The 22,829-nt window shown below is 39.9% G+C and overlaps 1 protein-coding gene across 1 annotated transcript in view; it reads right to left on the bottom strand.

Annotated features, from left to right (window-relative positions):
• Positions 1–3,662: 3,662 nt before the first annotated feature.
• LOC109388513 (BAG family molecular chaperone regulator 1-like) overlaps positions 3,663–22,829 on the bottom strand; it is a 34,792-nt gene continuing 15,625 nt past the window's right edge. The window contains exon 2 of the mRNA XM_019653240.1: positions 3,663–4,209. Within this exon, the coding sequence (XP_019508785.1) occupies positions 3,835–4,209 (375 nt within the window). The 3' untranslated portion in view covers positions 3,663–3,834. The remainder of the gene's footprint in view (positions 4,210–22,829) is intronic.

Raw genomic sequence — 22,829 nt, forward strand, 5'->3', positions numbered from 1 at the left:
CTAACTCCCTCACCTCCCGATCTTACCTGTGCTTGTGGCTGTTATTTGTAAATAGTCTTTGCTGATGTGATCATATTAAAATGGCTCATATGGGATTAGGGTGGGCCTGCATTCAGTGATTGGGGTTTGTTAAGCAGAGGGAGATGGATATGCACAGATGTAGAGATACAGACAAAAATGGAGACTGCCAGGGGAAGATGGAGGCAGACGTTGGAGGGATGCAGTACAAACCAAGAGATGCCAAGGAGTGCTGACAAACACAAGAAGCTAGGAGAGAGGCATGGAGCAGATTCCTACCTCAGATCCTTCGGAGGGAGTGGCCCTCCCGACACAGTGATTTTCAGATTTTTAGCCGGCAGAATTGTGGGAAAATACATTTCTGTTGTTTTAAGGCACCCAATCTGTGGTAATTTGTTACGGCAGCCCTAGGAAATAATACAAATGGTAACTGCAGAAAAAAAAAATTGAGAATAATGAGGATGGACTGTACCAACTTTCCTTTGAAAATGCTTCAATCTAGGATGTTTTAAGAACGTTGTTCTGTCAGATCATAATATGTACGAATCACAGGTCAGAAACAGATCAAGTCACAATTTGGTAAGCAGAAATAAGTGCTCAGAATATAACAACAGAAGCAGTAGCACCTAACTATGTATATTTAAGCATACAAAAGTGTTTGTAAACTGTTAGATGCTCTAAAAAAACAAGATAGCACTTTTGAGCTTATGCTTTCATTCCTTTTCATTATAAAAAATTAACTAGCTATATATATATATATATATATATATATATATATATATATATATAAAATTAATTTTGCTTTGGGAAATATTTTGATTCTCTTGTTTTTGGGTTCCAGTCAAGTTCCTTTACGAGAAAACAAATTCTTCCAGTATCTGAATTTTTATGATGCACATGGATTACTTTTATAATCAGGAAATGAAACTATTTTCTAATTTAAAAATAAAAGGTTATGATCTACGAGGGTATACAGACTATTTCTATGTTTCTGTTTGTAAGTTGACCAAAACTAGCGTTAGCTAATAAGACACTTAACCTCTTTCAATGGTTAAGAAGCTAACAGGAATGAAAGGGTGATGATGACATTCAACAAAATTTTCCATAAAAAATTATTATTTTAAGTGTTTTTATTTAGACCATGTATTTAAATGTGTGAGTACACAGAAAAAAGAAATATGAACAAGATTGGACAGAAACATAGAAAATACTGAAGTGAGTGAATGCTGAGTGATACAATTTTTTTTCAGATTGTGAAAAAGGTAATAAAGTTTTAGAGTCACAGTTATTCAGTATATTATATTCCTGGAAACTAAGTGAATTCAGTTTATACCTTTGGGTTAGAGGAAAATGATTTTGTTTTAGATGCTTTGTCTACAATAGACTAAACAGGCACCTACCAGGTTTTTGGTTTATGGTTTTTGGTTTTTCATTCTCCAAAAATTTATTGAGTATAAACCAGACACTGTGCTTGAAATATGCTGTTAACCAGACAAAGAAGCTCCTTAATCCAAGGAACTTTATAGGCAAGTGTTAAAGGCATAAATATGTATTAAATCAAATAATCCCATAAATAAATCATCACAGACTATGATACATGCCATGAAAGAAAAGTTTGGGCAAACCATGAGAGGGAGCTTGATGTGTTCTCAGACAGTAAGTGAGGTTTCGTCGCGGAAGACACATTTGAGTTAAGTTCTGAAGGATGAATAGGAGTTACCTAGGAAAGGGGGAGGGGCGGAGGAAGGTTGGCAAGGGGCCATCCAAGAGGAACAGCGGACAGGAGAGTGTGCAGAGCATCTGCGGACCTGAACGAAGACCACAGTGACTGATGGCAAGGAGCAAACGGGAGAGTGGCCTGAGCGATGGGGCAGCGCACGGTGTAAGGACACTGGCCTTTATCCTAGGAGACATGGGCAACCGTTGGAGGTTTCTTGGTTTTGATTTTTTTTTTAAGTTTTTCATTTTATTTTATTGGGGACCAGTGTGTTTTTCCAGGACCCATCAGCTCCAAGTCAAGTAGTTGTTTTCAATCTAGTTGTGGAGGGCGCAGCTCTCTGGCCCATGTGGGAATTGAACCGGCAATCTTGGTGTGATGAGCACTGCGCTCTAACCAACTGAGCTAACCGGCTGCCCCCATTGGAGGTTTTTAAGCAGGGGACTACATAGTAAGATTTGTACTTTATGTTCACTCACGATGCTCTGGGGAGGGCCAGAGAGGAAGTGGAGGCCAACATGGGAAATACATAGAGGAAGGGGAAGACAGAAAATGAGAACACACCATCCTTTGTGGACTGGGAGGCAGTGCAGTAGAGATGAAGAGCGTGGGGTCTGAATCAATCTGCCCAGCTTGGTGTCCTGGCTTTGTCACTTACTCTATGTCCTTGAGCAAATTACCTAAGCTCTCTCAGTTTCCTCATCTCTAAAATGGGATAGTATCTGTCTGCCTCCTGAGTTGTATGAGGATTAGATGACTAATGCTTCTAAAGTACTTAAAACAGTATCTGGCACACAGTAACTTCTCATTAAACGTTGTGGCCCCAGGCCACACGGCTACTACATAAAAACAGAAAGGACTGAACTGCTCTGATTATGGCTGGGGGTAGGATGGGCTGGGCCCTGAGCCTCATCCACTGCTCCACCCCTAGGACCACCTTATCCTAGGTCCTACCCACGCAGTCCTAAATTCCTGGGACTTTAGTGATGCCTTCTCAGCCAAATAACATTGGCCTCAGTGTGGCCCATTAGGAGCCTGTCTCCTGGGCATCATGTGAAAAAATGGGGTGACCGCAGGCAGCCAGTTTAAGAGTTCTGCCATATGGGGCCACTCTTGGCTTTATTAAAAACCAACTAGAACCACAGAGGCTGTTTGCTTCTCATACTTCAACAACAAAAAACGTTTAAACACTCTTCTACTTGCTAACTTGTATACAGACTTTTTAAAAAAATAACAATGGGTGGGTGTGTGGCGGAGGGTGTGGGGGGGACAGAGTGGAGGCCACAAAAAAGACATGAACAGCCTTGAAGGAAATGTAGATCTCAGAAGGGTATGGCTAACAGAAATGCTTTTGACGCTTATGGTTGCTTGCTTTACTCACTCTGGTTCTGGCCTAGTTTCAAGCACTCAGTCAACACTGGGTTCTAACCTTCTGCAGGTTTGCTTGGGGGCAAGGAAGTCCAGATGTCAACCACAGACCCCACCCCAGGAATGGCCCCCTGAGATCTCCTGGCCTGTGGCTGGCAGGGTCACTGGAAGATGAGGACAGGGTCTGTGAACCAACAGCCCAGCCAGCTATTCCAGAATTAGGTCACAACGAGGGGTACTTGGACTACCTTTGTGCTAGAACATCTGTTCCGAGCCATTGCCAACATTCCTGACTAGATGCAACCTCCCGGCAATTCTGGTTTATAGCTATGGGGCTACAGGATCACAAGGGCAAAAAGGCTTCATGTATCTGAAGCCCGGGGTGGCCTATAAACCCGAACTACATCGGGACAAATGAGAGCTCTCACCAGTCCAAAGAAAGTGGACCCAAAGGTCAAAAGAGCTGGGGAGAACTGGACAGGGGTGGCCCTCCCCAGACAAGGTGGGCTGCTGGACAGCGCAGCCTCACAGAGGATGAGAAAACAGATGGGAGCGCTACTTAAGATTGTAAAGACAATACTCATTCATTGAGAACAGGTGTAGGAGAAGGAAAACTGGCAGTCGGCGAACTGTCCCCAGCAGCCCTGGAGAAATCAGGTAACTTCTATCACGGAGAGGGCAGGGCTGGTGATGTGGTTCTTCAGGGCAGTACAGCCTCTCTCCACTTTACCTCATTTGGCCAGGGCCAAGTTTGTGGATTGTAGCCGCTCTGTGTCCTGGCAGATGGTCTGCCCCACTGTGTCACACTCAGCTAGGAACGCCTGAACCCTTTTCACCAAACCTTTCCTTTTCAGCCTACTGTCTTTGAAATTTTCTGGCAGAATTGGTGTGTCAGTCTCCTCCAGAATCTTCATAAACTGCTCGATTGTGGCTTTTACTCTCCTATCGCGTTTGCAGAGAGCTTCAGCTTGCAAATCCTTGGCCAGAAAACCCTGCTGGATTCCAGTAAGCTCCTTATTCAACTCTCCCAGTTGGTTAGCGATCTTCTCCACAGACTTCTCCAAATCTTTCAACTCCTTTAGTTCAACCTCTTCCTCTGGGCTACTCTTTTTTTTTTTAAAGATTTTTATTGGGGAATTGGGGGGATGGGAACAGTGCTGGGGAATTGGGGGAAGGGAAACAGACAAGTTGCTGTCGTTTTGTTCTTCAGTCTAGTTGTGGAGGATGTTGCTTCACTGGCCCAAGTTGGCACCATCATTGTGCTCTGCCTGGGAGAGGCAGATTAGTCGCCGGCTTCTGGACGCCGCTCACTGTGGCTGCTGGCTATACACGGTAGCCCATGGCAACCCACTGCAGCAGGGGCTGCCGTCTACGCTGTCACCTGAGACTCACGGCAGCCCAGCTGCAGGTTGAGCTATTGTTCAGCATCTTAGCTGTGGAGGGCAGTGTCACTGGCCCTCATATGTGGGATCCGAACTGGGGCCCTCTGGCATCCCAAGCGAGTTCTTAACCATCGCGCCACTCGGCCGGCCCTGGGCTACTCTTTTTCCCAATTAACATGACCCGGCAACCATTTTGTATTCCCAGTGCAGACAATGGCTTCTCCATTTCCTCCAGAGATTTTCCCTTAAATATGAGTTTCTGAAAATCCTACCAGGTTTTTATAGTCAGGTTTTCAGAGGTGACATAACCTGAACCAAAGAGAAATGAACACAGCTAAACCATCTGAGAGAATCACTGACTAGTTTAATAACAGTTTGAATGTATTTATCATCTTTGCAGAATCACGGGGGTGGGGGGTGGGGGGGGTGGAACACCTCCTCCCTGGCACCCCTGCTGTGCTTTCAGTGGCATTTCACGGCATTGTGTTTCCTCCTACCACATTCACTATCACTTTTCTCTTTTTCAGTGACTATACTTTCTCTTTTTACCCCTTAAAGTGCCTCAGTCATCTGTGTACATCCCTCTTCTTTAAATTCCCACAGCCTGATTCAGGACATTACACTCCTCTCTCAATGCCCTCCGGGCTACGATGATGAAATATGAAGGCCTGCGGGGTGGGTGTGGGGGTGTGAATGTAGGGTGGGGGGATGTGTGTGTGTGTGTGTGTGGGGACAGACACTTTCTCTGTTTGCCTCAGTGCTTCCACTGGAGGGAGGGATGCCTCTTTCTTCCCATAAAGAGAATTTCTGTTTCCCAAGGCATGTGCCTATGGGCTGTAGCCACCTGGAGAGTGCACTTTTATTCTTTTTTGTTGTTGTTGTTGTTAAGTGAATCTGCCTAGAGGAAGTGCCTATTTCTAATTTACCCAAAGACATTATTTAAGAGGAGAACTTAAGTGTTCTCTCACACACAAAAAATAGATAAATATACGAGGTGTTAACTGGCTAGATGGGGGGCATCCTTTCATAATGCATAGCAAACCATCGTGATGTACACTTGAAATGTCTTACCAAGTGATTTGTCAATTATCCCACAACCCCAAAGCTGGTGGGGGAGAAATCACTCTAGGTATTTCAGAAGGATGTAAGATAGCTAAATGTTTCTAGATTGTTGGAAAAGCGGAGGCCCCAAAGGCAGGAGGCAATGCACGTAAATGTAAGAAGGTTCTACAGCTGCTCAGGCTGAGAAGCAAACGGGCCTTGCCCGGGACCCACAGGGGAGCCTCACAACTGGTGCAGCCACAGAGCAAGGAGCCAGGAGCCTGCTGTCCCCCCCTATACTGCTGGGCTCACGGCTGATGGCGCAGCAGTTGCTGGAGCCAGAAGCAGAAAAACAAAATGGCTTTTCTCTTTCTCCTGACTTCCAGCTGACTGCCAGTGTTTCCCATTGGCAGAATTGAATCAAAACCCAGTTAGCAAAGGCGTCAGGAGTCCCAGAAAACAGTTGGGAGGTGTCCAGTCCTTGGCAGAATAAAGGAGAGAAGAAAAAGGTATGGGTGGGACTGAGGGCCAAGGGGGAACTAACTGATGGGCCCCAGAACAGATTATAATAGAAAACGTGGGGAAAACAATTCTACTCCCTTTACCCATTGGCCACTGTATAGTCTGGGCAGCCTGACAGCTCCTGGGAGTAGGTCAGTGGTTCCCAAAGTCTGCTGTGTTTTGAAACACCTGGGATCTTTATAAAAGTACCCAAGCCTAGTTTCCACCCCCTGGATGTTCTAGTTTAATCGATAAGGGGTTCAATCTGAACATAAAGATTTTGTGAGACCTCCGAGACTGCTCTAATGTTTACTACATTTGAGGCCAGTGCCATGGGTGGTAATGGCAGCCAGGGTATGTATCTATGAAAAACGTGGAAGCTCTAGACACTTTGCAGGCAATTGTCCTACATAAAGAAATCAAGAAACTTCAGCAGGGTCAAGGCACCTTGAAATACAGACTGGACCAATATACGAAAGCCAAACTCATAATCCAAAAGGGCTTGACGATTATTCCCATTATCTATGACTTCTTTACAGTACGAAACACTCAAGGCAGGGTTTTTATGTACAGGTTAGCCTCATATATTTACAGTGTGATTAGTATCACCCTAAGTGGATTTGCACAGTGTCTTCAGGAAAATATCTTTTGTACTTTTGAAGAGTGTTTCGATTGTAACAACACACACACACACACACACACACAAATATTGCAGAGTAAGGTGGAATGAACACTGAACTTTGACACAGACCAACACAGTGAATTACATTCTATGATTTGCCTTTTATCTAACAGTGTGTCATTAAGAGACTAAACCCTCTGGACCTCTACCAAAAAAATAAAAATAAAATCAATAGATGATGTATGAGAACCTGTCTAGCCCAAATACAAATATTCTGGCTTGTTTCGTTTTGGCATTTATATTACGTCTTTGTCATAAAATACTTTGCGTAGTTTTTGCACTTTTGACCTATCCTCCTAAAGCCCTTTCGAGGAAGGAATCACTCATGTGTTGGTGAAGGCCCTGAAGCTCCGCTAGTCTCTCTTCTGAATGGGTGAATCTAAAATTACAAAGTGAATACACGACAAGCTACGGGAGTCTCTCCCTACTGTCTGCGGCAGGACGAGCTGTCTGGCAGAGGACATTCCTGCGCTCAAATGTTTGGCCTGTTCTGACCATTAAGATGTGCTCCATACACACACTGCCCATCCATTTTATATTTACAAAATAAGGGTTAGTAAAATACTATTAAATGTAGAATGAAAATACAAATGCGTATTTTTAATAGTTACAACTGTTTCCTAAGAGTGAACGAAACAGGGACTGTATCTTCTTCTGTGTTGGTGATGGAGACTTTGAGCAAAGGACAGAGTCTACTTGAATTTCTTATTCTTTACTTCCATTACGTGAACACATTTTGAGTTACAATTGCAGATTATTTGGGAAGGCAGCCAGAACGTAGTGATTCTGTCAGATAGTCCTGGATAGTTGGTGCAAATGGAATAAATAGCCCCTTTCAGCACTGTTTCTGGATGCCACGTGGGTAGGCGTGTTTCAGGCCCAAGCTCCCTGATGGACTTGTTCAACTCAGGGGATGTTGGTGAATGGATTGCCGATCTACTCCGTAGGGGACTGAGCACTCAACAGGATGTGATTTTAAAATATCCCTAATAATTTATCATTGTTTTATTTCTTTAGAAAGTGAAGAAAATAATAAAGGGTTAGGAAAAAATAAATTTTTTCAGCAATCTGGTTATTTATCCTCCGTCATATTTAATTTTATGTGATCGTCATCTTGACTGGACCAAGAAGTGCCCAGATGATTTCTTGGTGTGTCTGTGAGTGGGCATCATTGCATTCATTGATGCCCTGAATAGAACAGAACTTAAGGCGGAGGAAGGAGGAATTTGCCCCTTTCTTTCGCCTCACGGGTTGAGCTGAGACATTGCATCTTGTTTTCTCGTGCCCTCAGACTGGAATTTACACCATTGGCTCCCCTTTTTCTCAGGCCTTCGGACTTGGACTGAATTACATCACTGGCTTTCCTGGGTCTCCAGCTGCAGACTTGCAGAGGATGGATGGTGGGACTTCTCATCCTCTATGATCATGTGAGTCAATTCCGTGTAATCAATAAATCTCTTGATAGATAGATAGATAGATAGATAGATAGATAGATACATAGGCAGGCAGACAGATAGATTCTCTATATATCTCCTGTTGATTCTGTTTCTTTGGAGAATACTCTAATACACCCTCAGATGGGCATTTTTCTTAAGATATATTGTCCTTTTATTTACAATATTAACAATAATATGGGGATCCTTAAATAATACATTTAGACTCAGCAACATGCTGAGTATGTCACTGATTGGTGTCTAGTCTATGCCACCTGAGCAAGCCACATAAAACCATAGAAACATTTGAACTTTCAATATTAGAATTATTCATTAAGAAACAGTTTCATCTCATATTGCATTATTTAAATTTGGGTGAGCATCTTTAACTTTGAAATGCACTAGTCTTCATATGGGAAATTAGGTTTGTATCTGCTGCCCATGTCTTCACTCAGCATGCTGAAAAGTTGTAGACCCAGAAAATGGGCTTTGAACATATTTAAGAGATATACTGCTTCTTTTATCACCGACTCATAATCCAGAAATCTAATTTTGACTACCAGCCGTTTCCTGCCTCTGTGTGGACTGGTGCTCGTGGTATCCATCTTCTCTTCACACAGAAATGACCTTTCTTGGTACATGTATTGCTGACCCTCCATTACTGCTGATGTTAATGTCGTCTTCTCCAGCTAAATTACAGCACACAAAATGCATGCAAACTAAATGCCGTTGTCTTTTCCCCAGAGCTCTGGATTTTTAGTAACAGAGCAAACAAATACTAACCAACACTTTCTCCTTGATGGAAGTAGCACAAGTGTTCTAACAGCAGAGTCCCAGTCTGTCCCTCAGGTTTTCCACAGCTAGAGACCAAAATCCCTGATGGAGTGGTCATGCGACAATAATGGGTCTTTTATACTACATGTCATTACCACTATGTGATAACCAAAACATCATTTAATGAGGGGATTTTTGCAAGTTTTCTCAATAACTTTTTCTGTTTTCTCTTTGAACAGAACATTAGTTCTTAATTTTCTACCTGATTTTGCAAGTGTCTTGCCACACTGTGATTTGTACTTGTTTTAACTCTCAGGACTATAATTCTGAGCGATATAACTATAATTCTCATTTCTTCTCTGTCATTATCTTTATAATGAATCTTCTCTTTTTTTAATGGAATCTACTAATTCAGGAAAAGAAACTCTTTAGGTTACCCTATCTTTTTAACTTTTAATTATGAAAACTTTATTGACTCTGTGCCAGTGTTCAACTGGCTCTCCAGTCTAATAATACCCAATGTGTGGATATTTATTGTCATATATCCTGATTGCAATTTTCCATTTTAGGTGCTTATACAAATATTCACACTTTCATGTTCATGTGTTACTGTATTAACTGATTTACTTTTTTCATAACAGACTCAATATAATTTGAGACATTTTTCTGAATTCTATAATTCATGTTATGCCTTTCATCACTAATTTTATGTTTGACTAAAGTATTTCTGAGACACATATTTTTGTGAGTTGTGGATCTGAGACAGCATAAAAAGGAGAGCAAAATGTACAGTTCAACATATGCAAAAATTAGCATGAAAATGACATTATATTTTAGGGAAGATAAACTTCAGATAAATTGACAACCAACACCATCGTTCCAAAACGTGGACAACCTTTAATAATATCACAATTAAAAAGAATACATTTGTATACAATTATAATTAAATTAATATTTCCAGTCTTTAAAATGAATAATAGCTATAATTTTAATTTCTTTTTTCTTTCTTTACTACTTTTGTGCCAATTGATAGATCATCTAAGACAAATATGGCTGCCAAATACTTAAAGGAGCATGCTTTTACATTATCTCATAGATAGAGGAAAAGTGAATGGTTAATGTTTTAAAGGCTGATTTTAAAATCCTAGATTAATCATTTGGTACCTAATTAGCTGTTACCTTGGGTAACATTAATTTCTTGTAACTTTAGTTTTTTCATCTGTAAAATGAGGATAAGAATGCATGTGTTATTTTTTTGTTATAGAAATGTAAACATCTAGCACAAAATTACTGTAATTGCATAATATATATTAGTTTTATTGCACATCTGAATTCTTTATTGTATTGACTTTGAGTTTGGATTGGCCATAATGGAAAAGGAAGTTTTCTTGGTGAACTATCTTGAGAAGATAATTTTATATGAAATTGGGTGTGTTTCGTTTTCAAAAAATTCTCACTACGTGCTTAGAAGGGTCATCCCAGGAGGCAGTGCAGATACAGTGAAGAATTGGAATAAGGGTAAAGATGGTTTATTTCTTGGATTGTTTTCATCCTGGCCTCAGCCAGGAAGAATTGTCTATTGATTAGTGAATATTCAGAGCTGAGTGTTTGGTAGTTGGCTTTGCATTTGCTGAACATTAAGCAGAAAAAAATAAGGCAGCCTAAGAAGAAAATTAATAGATCATCCCTCTCTGCATGTTTCAAATCTCCTAAAATCACTCTTGAGAGAAATAACTCCCTAATTCCCTAACCCTACTAAGCTTCTACCTCAATTATTTGATACTTGTTTATATTTTGGTTCCTCAGATCTAGCTAGTTTTGTTTAAGATGCTTTTGATGGGAAAATGCAGAACATTCCAAGGCATATTAAAACTTTTTTAAAAAGGGGGTTGGGGGATGGTGAGAATTTTTTCCTTTAAGTTCTGGAAAGGTTAATCAGCATGCATTAGAGAATCATACCGAAAAGAATTTTTTTTAGATATGGTAGGTTCATTGAAGGCCATGTTCATATACATTTTTTTCAAATTTCAAGTCCTTAAAACACTTCTCTTGATATCCTTTCTTTATTAAAAACATCTGGGCTGAAAGTTTAAAAGTATCTTTATCAATATTCAATACACATTAAGAAATCTCATAATGAACTATAGAGAAAATTACAGAAGCTTCATTCTTTTTATTTTACCTTTAATACATTGTGTATATTATAAATGTATTTATATAAACCCATAATTATATGTACTATATATAATTTATATATATTCTAGAGCAATTCTTTCAGAAGTTTCCTTGGGTACCTTTGAGGACTGTATTTGCTCTTAAATTTTTCATAAAATGGTTTAAACTAACATTGCTAATAAAAATATGACTACAGATTTGAAAGCACAATCGTCACAAAGCAGTGTTTACTACAGATTCACAGAGCAATGACTTGTTTCATTACCCCTTTGCAATTTTAACTGACACAATGTCTTGTCAGATAATGCTCAATTGCAAGAAACAAAAACCCACTCAAGGTAGCTTAAGCAAGGAAGACATTCCATATTAACGAATGAAGGACATCTAATTGAACTTAATTATAGATATAGTTAGACCTTACAGGACATGAAGAGTGAACAGGTGAATATGCTTTCGAGCTATTACTCTTTCTGTAAATGCATGGTCTTCTGTGTCATGTTTGCCTTCTGTACCAACAAGTATTGCAAATCCCACTGGTGAATGTGAGACAAAATGGCCTCCAGCTTCCCAAAGCCCAGAGCTCCAACTCTTGTCTCCAGATTACCCAGTCTGATTCTTAGTTTCTTGGTCTTTAATTTAAATTTTCACAAAAGAGGATCTGATTGGACCTATCCCTGGTCTAAAAAGTTAGACAAATGTAATCACCTGGTACAAACACGGCTATAGGACCCTACTTCTTAACTGAGGTCTGAGTTACGGGTTTGCAGAGGGAAAAATTAATCGATATGGAAAAGTTACACGTTAATCTGTTATTAAGGATAAAGCTGATGATTTTTATTGTGGGGTATATTAATGGGATGAGGGAAGGCAGTTTTTCCTAATCTCTCTCATGAACATTGTCTAGAATATTTTATTTCATTGGTTATTTTGCATTTAATTTCAAATGTTAGAGATTCTTTTGAGTTAACAATAGAAAATTTCTAAGGGTATGTTTAAGCATCTAAACACTTACATTTAAACTGGCTATGCCAAATAATTGACATTGGAGAAAGGTGGGGATAAAGGAAATCAAGATAACAAATATGAAATGAAATCTAATTTTGAAGAACTTAACCCCATAGAGAAATCCAAACCTAGGTGGTTATCTATTTATAACCGGGAATTATTACTAATACCAGCAATCACTACAGGATTCATTCTACTGTTCCTATTTCTTTCTTTATTCTTTTACTTTTTCCCTGACTGTGAGAAACTTGGCTTTCATTGTTCACAATATATTGACATATTTACTCAGCTGTAGGATGCAAATAAAATAGTTTCACATTTGCTAAATCATATCTCAGTGAAAAAACACCTACTAAATGTTGGACAGCTTTTTCTTTAGCGTGGGAGAAGCATGTATATTAATACTTTGTACTACTGTTGCAGTTTTGTGTATGCCTGAAATTATTTCAAAATGTAAAGGTTAAAAATATAGATTAAAAATTGTAATCTGACACTCATTTTTTTAAAACGTCCTTTAAATTCTGTGTTTCGTTTGGGAAGCCTTTTCCTAACACCACCTTCCCATCCAAGATTATAAAATATTATCTGATACTTAATTCCAGGTATTTTCATACTTTGATTTTTATTTCTACTTCTTTAATTTATGGTCAGTTTGTTTTTATGTATTATATAAGGTGGAGAATTGACTACATTATATTTTCCTTTGATGTGTAGAGAGCCGTTGTCCCCAATCTTTTATTTAAAAGTCCGTCATTTTCTGTCTAAATTAAAAAACAAAAACAAACAACAATAACAAAAAAAATATTAGTATGACAGACCACATCACTACAGATATGTGTATGTATGTTTCTGACCATTCTGTTTTCTTCATGATTCAGTTGTCTATTGACGAATTGTTATTTCTGTGTTTAACTTGCTGTGTTTTGCATGTTGTGCTACCTGCATCTGATGGGACAGGTGTGGTCCTCTGGAAACAGACTCTGAGATGGAGCATAGGCTGTAGGAAGTTTATGGGTGGGTGCTTTAGTCATCAGTGTCTGTGGGGAAGAGACGGATCCGAGAACGGGCAGAGGGAGAAAGTGCACTTCAGAGATCCCAGTAAAGCCCCAGCTGACGCCACAGGGAGATAGTTCTTCCGATTTGTCCCAAGTTGGGGTGAGATGGCCGAGGCTTTGCACTCCTGCATCTGCCAGGAATTGGAAGCAGGCTGTTTATGGAAGAGACACAAACTGGGTGAAGGGGCTTTTCTGAGAGACCTTTCCGGAAGGGACAGGTTGCTGCAGGCTGCCGACTGGCAGGACTCCAAGCACCTGTCCTTTGGTCCTCAAGAGGGACCTGGGTAGGAAAGCACAGTGCTCACCACACAACGCAGTATGTTCTTACAATTCTTTTCATCATTTACTTATACTTTTCCCTTCAAAGTGAATTTTAAAATTGACCCATCGAGTTCTTTTCTAATTCATGTTCGAAATGTGTTTGTGATTTCCGTTAAATTAGAGATTAACTAGCTCTCTAAAATAACCCATCCCAAATTACACAGGTAGACATTTCTTTTTATCCTTGAGGATAATAGCTTTTCTCCAGAATGTGTTTAAATCACCAATAATCTTGTATTACAAAATATCGGGTGGATCCTTTTCTCTTAAGACTCAAGTATTTGTTGTGTATGGAAGTCCCTTCCAGGTGTCTGCCTGTCATGTATCACAGGGCCACCTGGTGTGACTTGAGGAACAGGGTTTATTGAGGAAGAGGACAACTCACAGATTCAGGCTCAACGAGAAAACAAGCAAAGGCACAGGTTTCCCATCCTCAGAGCCCACAGAGCAATGCCCTGAGCCCCGGGTACTCCTGGCCCACAGGGTGAGTCAGAGCCACAGCTGAAGGTCACATCATCCTCTTTATCTGCCCTGCTATGGTTCAAGCAGGAGGACAGCATTTGCAGGGGAGAGAAAGAGTTCTTTCCCCTGGGTAGTGTAGAATCGTGGTGCCTGCTGTTGATAAGAAGTGTCTAGGAAACCAGCGGCCTTCTGCATCTGGAGACCTTGGGCCCAGGAGGCTTTGCAGTCCTCCAGGCTGTGGGAGCATGCTTGGTGCAACAGTCCCCAGAGAAATAAAAGAAGCTATTGGTCCAGGAAACCTACAGTAAGATCTAGGGTCACTTTTAGACAATTATTCTGTTGTACCACGTACATTTTCTGGAAGATCAATTTTCTTCTATTTTTAATCATGCCTTCTACTCCATTCTTTCTATTCTTCTGGAAGGATTGATTTCCTGGATATATTTTCCATGGCTCTTTTTATTATTATTATTATTATTATTATTATTATTATTATTATTAATTAGTTTTAGGTGTATAAAACAATGCAATAGTTATCCTTTTCACCCCTCACAAAGTGACACCCCCCCTCCTCCTATCCCTGCTCCCCCACCCCCGATATCATACATATCTATTACAATTCCATTGACTCCATTCCCACACTATACTCCATATCCTGTGACTATGTATGTATTAAATTATAGTTGACATATAATATTATTCAATGGCAACTTCAGGTGTACAGTGCAGTGGTCAGGCCTCTACACCATCCATGAAGTGGTCTCCCTCACAAGACATGAGTCCATCAGACACCCTACAAAATATTTACTGCATTATTGATTCTTTAATTGCATTCTTATAATTTCACTTCCCGTTCATAATTTTTATCTCTGACTTTCATTTTGAGACACACCTCTGTATACTCTTTAAGGCAAATGTCATTCTGCAGCTGTGCCTTATTCTACTTTAGTATGACTTAAGTTGAGTTTTCTGTTTTGATTTAACTCTCAAGAACTCAGTTTACTTGGTTTCTTTTATTTCATAATAGCCAGTTCTTGTTTTAGAAATATGCTGATCTGTAGAACCTCTGAGGTTATATAAACGTGCTATATTGGATGTGATCTTCTATTTCCTTTATCACTTTGGGTTTCCCTGGGGTTTATTTAATCTGTTGTCTCTCTCGCCTTCATTTTCCCTTAATTGCTTGAGGTTTTAGTTTGTTCCTAATTATAACTAACAGCTTGATTAATCAACAGGTCAGGTTGTGCAGGCCAAGTACGCTTTTCCTCCCACAGTGAATGCCAACCCTGATTATGAGGGGACCTGGCTGAGAGCAAGGGTGGGGGCAGGGGAATATGGGGAGAAGGTCCGTGTGTGGCTGGGTTTTCCTTAGAAGGAGAAGGGGATTTATGGGTGTAAGTTTTTGTCCACTCCAGTAGCTTTTTCTTAACCCACTTTCCAGGCAGAGAGTCTCCTAGGGCAGAACTTATGTTTTGCTTAGCATGTAATTTACTTAGTTTTAGCTTCTAGGAAAATTCCCTATTGAGAGGGTGATCTAACTGTTCCACAGTCCTTGAATTAATCAACCTGCTAACCACCTGATGGGGCTGGTCCTGCTCCGAGTTCCAGCTGCCTTGGGAATGGGGAAACTATGGAAGCCTTGCCAAGTAAACTCACTTATTTGGTGGTGGTTGTTTTTTGTTGTTGTTTGTTTTTGTTTTTTGGTTCGTTTTGTTTGCCTGTCGTGAAGGGCAGGAGGCTAAACTTGGTCAGGTTTCATTAACAATCTGTTTTATGCTGTTAAGAAATTCCTCCATGTTTTGACAATAGATCCTATCCTGTTGGTTTTTTTAGTGGCTCAATATTTAGAATTTTCTCATATTTCAATGAGATTTGAAGAAGGAAAAGAGATGATCATGAATGGCTAGTCAACCTTTCTGAATAAGAATTCCTAATAGAAATTTGGAAAATGGAAACCAAACATTTAAAACCCCACTGACTAATAGAACAAATATTTTCCCTCATTAAATGGTGTGTATTTTTTCCCCAAAGATACATAGTAAGCTAAAACATACTTAAAAGCAGATGGGATATATGTGGTGAAAACAAAACCCCAGAAAAGGCAAGAACTGATAGGGTCCAGTGTTTAGGGGAGGAAATTCAGCCCTGAGAAGTGAAAAGAAACATTAATTCTTCGAGAATCGAAAAGCTAACTCCAGACATTTACTTTAGTAGAAATTAAGTGCATAATAAAGCTCACGCAGATTGTTTTCATCTTCCTCATAAAAAGCTTAATTGTTAATTAAAAAGTAAGAGGAGAAAAATGGAGTTGGAGATGAAAAGATATAAAATTATCCTTTTGGGGAATTTTTTTATCCATATAGCACTAGAATTATGAGAATAGTAAAATATTTATTATGTACCATGTGGTGCAGTCAGAGAGAGAGGGAGGAAGGACTGGTGGGAGGAAAGAAGAGGGAGGGAGGGAAGGAGAGATAGAGAGAGAGAGAGAAAGAGAGAGAGAGAGAGAGAGAGAGAGAGAGAGAGAGAGAGAGAGAGAGACTGAGAGACTGACTAGCAACAATAGCACAGCCCCTGCCAGAATAGTTGAGGGAGGAAGGAAAATCACGGTGGAATATAGGAAACTCTAGTAGTGACCATGCAGAGTAAGGGAAGTATCTGCCTGATAACAGGAGGACTAATGGGCTAGGGAAATGGGGAAATAAGGTAAACTGATTGATATTAATTTAAAATAGACAAACTTCATTAATTAGTTCATTAAATTAATTTAAATCATTTGAGTCAAAATCGACAAGCTAACTTAAAATAGAACCCCCCCCCAGCTTTGCAATCATTTATAAAAGGAGAAAAAAAATGAGAGCATACATAGCCCATGCTTTGAGGGTCTTTCTCTTTTATCATTTTTATTTTGGCTGACTCTTCTCCTCCTGCATTTTTTCTGCTGCCAAAAGCCCACTTAGTGCTATAAAAAAAGGTCAACGTGTCAAGGTCAGGCATGTATCATTCTGTCTCTTGAGCGCATTGTGGTTCTGCTGTTGCCACTGCTGAGTGCTGCTGTTTCCATGTCTATCACTTTCATCTTCATTACCAGTAAAGAAAAATCACAAATAGCTGTCACATCCCTCCTTTTCCTATATTTCACGTCTCCCCCTTCTTCACAGAGATGACAGTCCTAATTTTTCAGAAAATTTCTTATCACTTGAAGGATGAAATCTGAATTCCTCCAATGGGTATTGAAGGATTTGCCCTGTTTTCCATCTTATCAGCATCCGTCTCCTTCCCCAACCTGTGCCCACAAATATTCACATGAAATGGCTGTTCCAAGCAGGCTGTATCCCCCTTTGACCCAACCATTCCCTGATACCCCTCACCTGCATGTTAGTCACAAATACTCTTTACCTCCACATATTCAAATTGAGCCCATCATCCAAAGCACAGTTTATTTTTTCTCAGTGACAATTTCCTGTGTACTGTCACCTGTGTGGACTGCTTGCGTCTCTGAATTTTGACAACCCTTATCTGACTATCATTCATTTTGTTTTCTAAGTGATGGAAGTGTGTGGTTTAGTGAAATTTCTTATTTAGTAAACAAGGTATTAAACATAGGTCTTATTATATGGGGGAGAAAGTTTCTTGACAAAAGCTTTTGGACTTTAATTCTCTTTGGCATCTACTGGAAGTACAACTCAAAAGAGTTTTGAAACTTCTACAAAGACCAAAATAAGTCACCGATACTTTTCCTCATGGTCAGTTAGGGAAAAAAATAACAAAAATAACTAAAAAAATTTTAAGTACCGTTGCAAGATTCTTCTGTTTGAAAGACTTTTCTAAGTCACCCTATGTGTGTAGAGTATGTCACTGGGGGATGCAATCCTGAGTTTTGTTGAAGTTACAGGGACAATATAATTTCATGCCTTTCAGTCTAAAATGTCTACATATGAATTTGATGTGGTGGTTCAGTTGGAACTACTTCATTCAAAAAAGAGAAACAATGCTGTCTTTATTATATAAGAAAGAATCATTTGTCCTGTTTTACAAAATAGTACAATATGTTATAAGGATATCTGTACCACATTCAGGGCTGTGTGGAATTCAATTAATCTGTGAGCCATTAAGTAAATGAAATCTTACAGTTTCCTTGCTTCTCTGAAGTTATCAATATATTATAGCAATCTGGCAAGACTCTCAGCCATAACAAACAATCGAGTTGGAATGCCCACACGTACTCATAATTCTCAGGGAACTTAGCCCTCTGACTGGCTGTCTTTAGTTGCAGAAAGAAAACTATGCTTACTGTTGAAAGGGGAAGAGGGAGAGGGAGAAAAATAAAAATACCCTTTATCCTTTACCTCTTTATTTCCGGGACTCTCTTCACAACCAACAATTGGGTCTGCCTGCTTCCACCAAAATCCACCATGGAAGCCATTTGCTATGTAGGAAAATAAAAAACAGCACCTTTTACAGCCCTGTAGAAGGCCTTCTATAGAGTGTAGTAGGAAAGTGCCTGTTTAGGGGAGGGGCCTTAAGGGTAGGTGACTCAGAGACGCTGCACAGGCTGCTAGGAATTCCAGGGACCGTGTCGCAGTCTGTGCTCTGTCATTCCATTAGCGATGACATACACTTGTTTCCCAATTATCTTTACTTTTTTTGTTTCTTAAGGAAGTATACTTCGTAAATTATGAAGAAGGAAAACTAACTCATTGAGTACACCAAAGATGATTTGAGGGTGTAAGATATGTATATTATTTACTTACCATCTTTCAATAAAGTGTCTGTTATTTTTAGTATTTATCAAATTTGATAGAGACTTGGGGGCGATAAGAGTAAAATGAAGAGAATCAAGAAGAGTTCTGGCCTCCAAAGCAGGGGAGACAAATTGGCTATGGGCATCTGAAACCACATGACCATAAATGAAGGCAGTTATTTTTAGAGTGTTTATTTAGGGTAACCAATGCTTTGTGTATGATTGCACAGAGGACTTATTGTTAGCCATGGGAAAAACAGGTTTCCAAATTTAGAGACCACTCAACATTCATGAACTTGGAAATTCCATGCAAACTCGAAATCTCTTGTTGGCATTTCAGCTGATTTACCTTTGGCAAGAGACTGTGTTTCTTTTTCAGAAGAGTAAAATAGTTGCCTCAAACAAAACTCAAATTCGTGCTTTCTTCAAGTTGTTTTATATCTATATATCTATATCTATACCTATATCTATATCTATACCTATATAGATGTATATCTATAGATATCTATGTATTTTATATCATATCTATATCTACATATCTATATCTATATCATCTATACTGTATCATCTATATATCTATTATATATATATATATGTCTATATCTATGCTATACTTAGGCATTGTGGAAAATTAAGTACAGATAATAAAAACCACAAAATGAAGAAAATGCGTGCTCAGTGTTAACATCTTCCCGTGGCCCCGTCTGGATTCCCCTCTGCTTCCCCTTCATCTTCCTCCCTCTCCTCTCCCCCTTGGAACTAAGTGAATAAATCCCTCAGAGTTAGATGACTCACACTTACATAAATGTATTTCTTTGTTTTCATCAAAGTAAAACCATTTTTTATAACTCATTCAGTCAATAATCTTCACCTTTCCATTTTATTAAAATATTATCTACTTTGGTAACCAGAGAGGAGGTCTTGAAGCAGGCGGGCAGGGGAAGATACGGAGCCATAGTGAGTAATAGCAGCTTGCATATTTAATGGAAATATAGTTAACCTTAAACATGTACTTACAAATTCACTAATGGAAACAAAAAGGCAGACTATTTGAAATCACATGCATTTCAGAAAGTGTTGAAAATTAATTGACTCTCTATATAGCTAACATAGAGATTTTCTGATTAAGTAACTTTATTGTGAGTTCCACAAATGTCTCTCATAACATAGCTCCTAGAATTGCATTAAAAAGAAATAAAGGGAGGAAAAATACTCTTAGCTGCAGAGGGGACTGTAGTGCTTTTCAAAAATATTGTTTAAGTGGAAGGCAGAAGAGGTAGCACTGGATTCTCAGGTGGCACTCACACTTAATATAATCTTAGAGTGCGGTCTCACCTTTCCCTGTGTGCATCCTCTATAGTTAGTGCTACAGAGAGAGAAAGCGTCAGTAAGGGACCTGCTTTGTACTTCTAAAATGTGTAAGTAGTATCCTCAAACTTCCAAAGAATTTCAATCCTCTACTTTAAATACAAGGAATCATGGAGGAAGAGTGTGTGTGTGTGTGTGTGTGTGCGCGTGTGCACGTATAGTATGTGTGTGTATATATGTATATATAGAGATGGATGTATGTATACATGGAGAGAGGATAAAAGTATATATTAAATATATATACTAAGATACTTTCTTCTCTTTTCTTTTGAATTTGCCAAATAGTTCTTATAAGACAGTTTCTAGAATTACATAATATTTGTATTTTTAAAAAGAAAGAGGAAAAATAAAAAGTACTCTGAGATGCAGAGGTGACCATTATTTGTGGGGGCTAGAGTGTAAGTAGTAATTTGAGAAGCTATCGCAGGAAGCAACTGCTCTGACAAGACAAGGAAGGAGGAAAAACCAATATCAGCGTATTTATCGGGATTTCTACTGGGGCTGCTGTGAGAAATTTGTGAACCGCTTATGAGAGCAGTCAACATAAAAGAGGGGGCGGGAGAGGGAAGAGGAGCATCTGTCCATTGGCTCCTGTCCGCCTTGGGTGGAGAATCGCCCCGGGAGCAGTCACCCTCCTGCATCCATGCTGTAGTTGGCCGAGGGCCTGGCAAGCTCCTATGGAGGGCGCAGAAGAAAACCCTGGGGCCAGACGAGGAAACACTTGAGGCTGGTGTGCCTGAAGCGTGGCCAACTTCCGAGGCACATGGAGAGGATGGCGGGGTAAAAGGCAAGCAGAGAGAGACTGTGTGTGCAGACAAAAGTGCAGGCTGGCATCAGGAGTAAACAGGAGCCATGCATGGTTCTCCATGCAGCATGAGATCACGTGACAACACACGGATCCAGCCCCTCCCTTCTGCCAGGCTCCACCCGTGGCGTTCCAAACTTTGGCAAGGAGAGTGCTGTGGTATAAATGGGAAATGTAAGCCTTTATCATGAGGAACCCAAACAGCTCTGTCGAGGTACTCTTTCTTACCCAAAACGCTTAACATGAGAAATGATGTCGCTCTACTGGCTGAAAAAAAAAGAGGCTAGTACCAGAGATACAGGGGCCTGTGGTCCATCCAGGTGATGCCGGGAGCATCACCAGCAGGTCTGCATGTAGCACATTCTCAGCACACGTTTGTTGAATGAATGAGTCAGCCATCGCCATCCCAACTTTCTCCAATAATACCGATAAAGCATCATTTATAGAGAGCTCAGCCAGGGTGCTAAGCACTTTCATATTAATCTTCATAATACACTGCAAGGTTATTACTACTAACTCTTTATCAAAAGAGAAGACTAAGGTAGGGAGACAGAGAGGGGATGGGGGAGAGGGGGAGAGAGGGAGAGAGGGAGAGAGAGAAGTTAAGGAGGAAGGGAGGGAGGGAAGGAGGGGGTGAGGGGAAAAAACACGTGGGTAAAGAGCTTGCTCAAGAGTATGAGCTCTGAGCAACAGGGTCACCAGTTCGATTCCTGGTCCGAGCCTAGCTGCCAACAGGTGGCAGGATGGCTCAGCTAAAGAAAAGAAGAAAAAAAAAGCAAAAACAAGGAGAATCATAGGAACCATTAATGTTGATTTCATTCCAGGACACCAGGTCAGCCAGAAATGCTGGCACGCTAATTGAGGAAGGCACAGTGGGTGCCTTGGAGGGTACTAACAGCAGCAGATGTAGAGAAACTGGAAGGGAATCAAGGCGATGATGCCAAAGGGGCAGCCCAGACGATGTTCAGGGTAGCTTCTCTAAGTCCATTTTCATTTCAAGCTCCTGGTCCTGTTTCTCAGTCACAATGAAGGTAGAAAACTAGAAAATAGAAAGGCCCACCCTTATTAGGTCCTTTCCCATAGCCTGATTTCTGCTAGAATGCGGAATGCCTTCGTATGTACTTTCCTGCTGCCAGTGGGGATTACGTGAGCACTACTGGTCTTTTTTTTTAAGTAAGAGGTTTTGTTTTGTTTTTGTTTTTTTCCTACAATGGTTGTATTCACCTTAGTACCTGCTTTACTTGGTTGGAATCTAAGTTTGGTTCACGTGTTCCATACAATATCAAAATGTTGTACTTCACCAAATGTGAAATCTCCTTCCTCTTGTGTAAAATCAGTATTCGTTTTGTAATAAAGTAGGCCAAAATAAAATAACAAAAATGTTACCTTTTTTTTTTTTCCATGAAGTCAAACTAAATTGGATTTAAGCTCCATCTGGAAATTTAGAACTATAAGTTATTTGTGGGATCGCCTCTCCAAATTGCCAGTCACACAAAGGTCTTGCTTGATATCTTGTTTTATTTTTTAAAGATTGTTTTATTAAAATATAGCTAACATACAATATTATATTGATTTCAGGTATACACCATAGTTATTTATTCAACATTTCTATACCTAAAGAAGTGATCACCATGATAAACCTAGCAATCATCTGCCACTGCCCCGTGCTATCACAATACCATTGACTATATTCCCTATTCTGTACATAACGTCCGCATGACATTGATATCTTGTTTTAAACAAAATATTGCAGAAGGTTCTTTCAGGCTTAGGTCCACATTCATTGCCACTGAGCAACATGTTTTCCAAGGTTTCATAGTCACTACTCTCTGACAACTGTCTACTTGGTGACATACTTGGTGCATAAAAATTGTCCAGACCTGGGAGAATGCCAGTCAGTGCTCAGGGTCCTGTCTTTCCGTGCACACCCTGAAGTCACCACCTCTGAAACCACCTACTGGGGAACTGGCGTGGAGCA

This window comes from Hipposideros armiger, unplaced genomic scaffold, assembly GCF_001890085.2.
Source record: "Hipposideros armiger isolate ML-2016 unplaced genomic scaffold, ASM189008v1 scaffold_201, whole genome shotgun sequence".
Classification (NCBI taxonomy): Eukaryota; Metazoa; Chordata; class Mammalia; order Chiroptera; family Hipposideridae; genus Hipposideros; species Hipposideros armiger.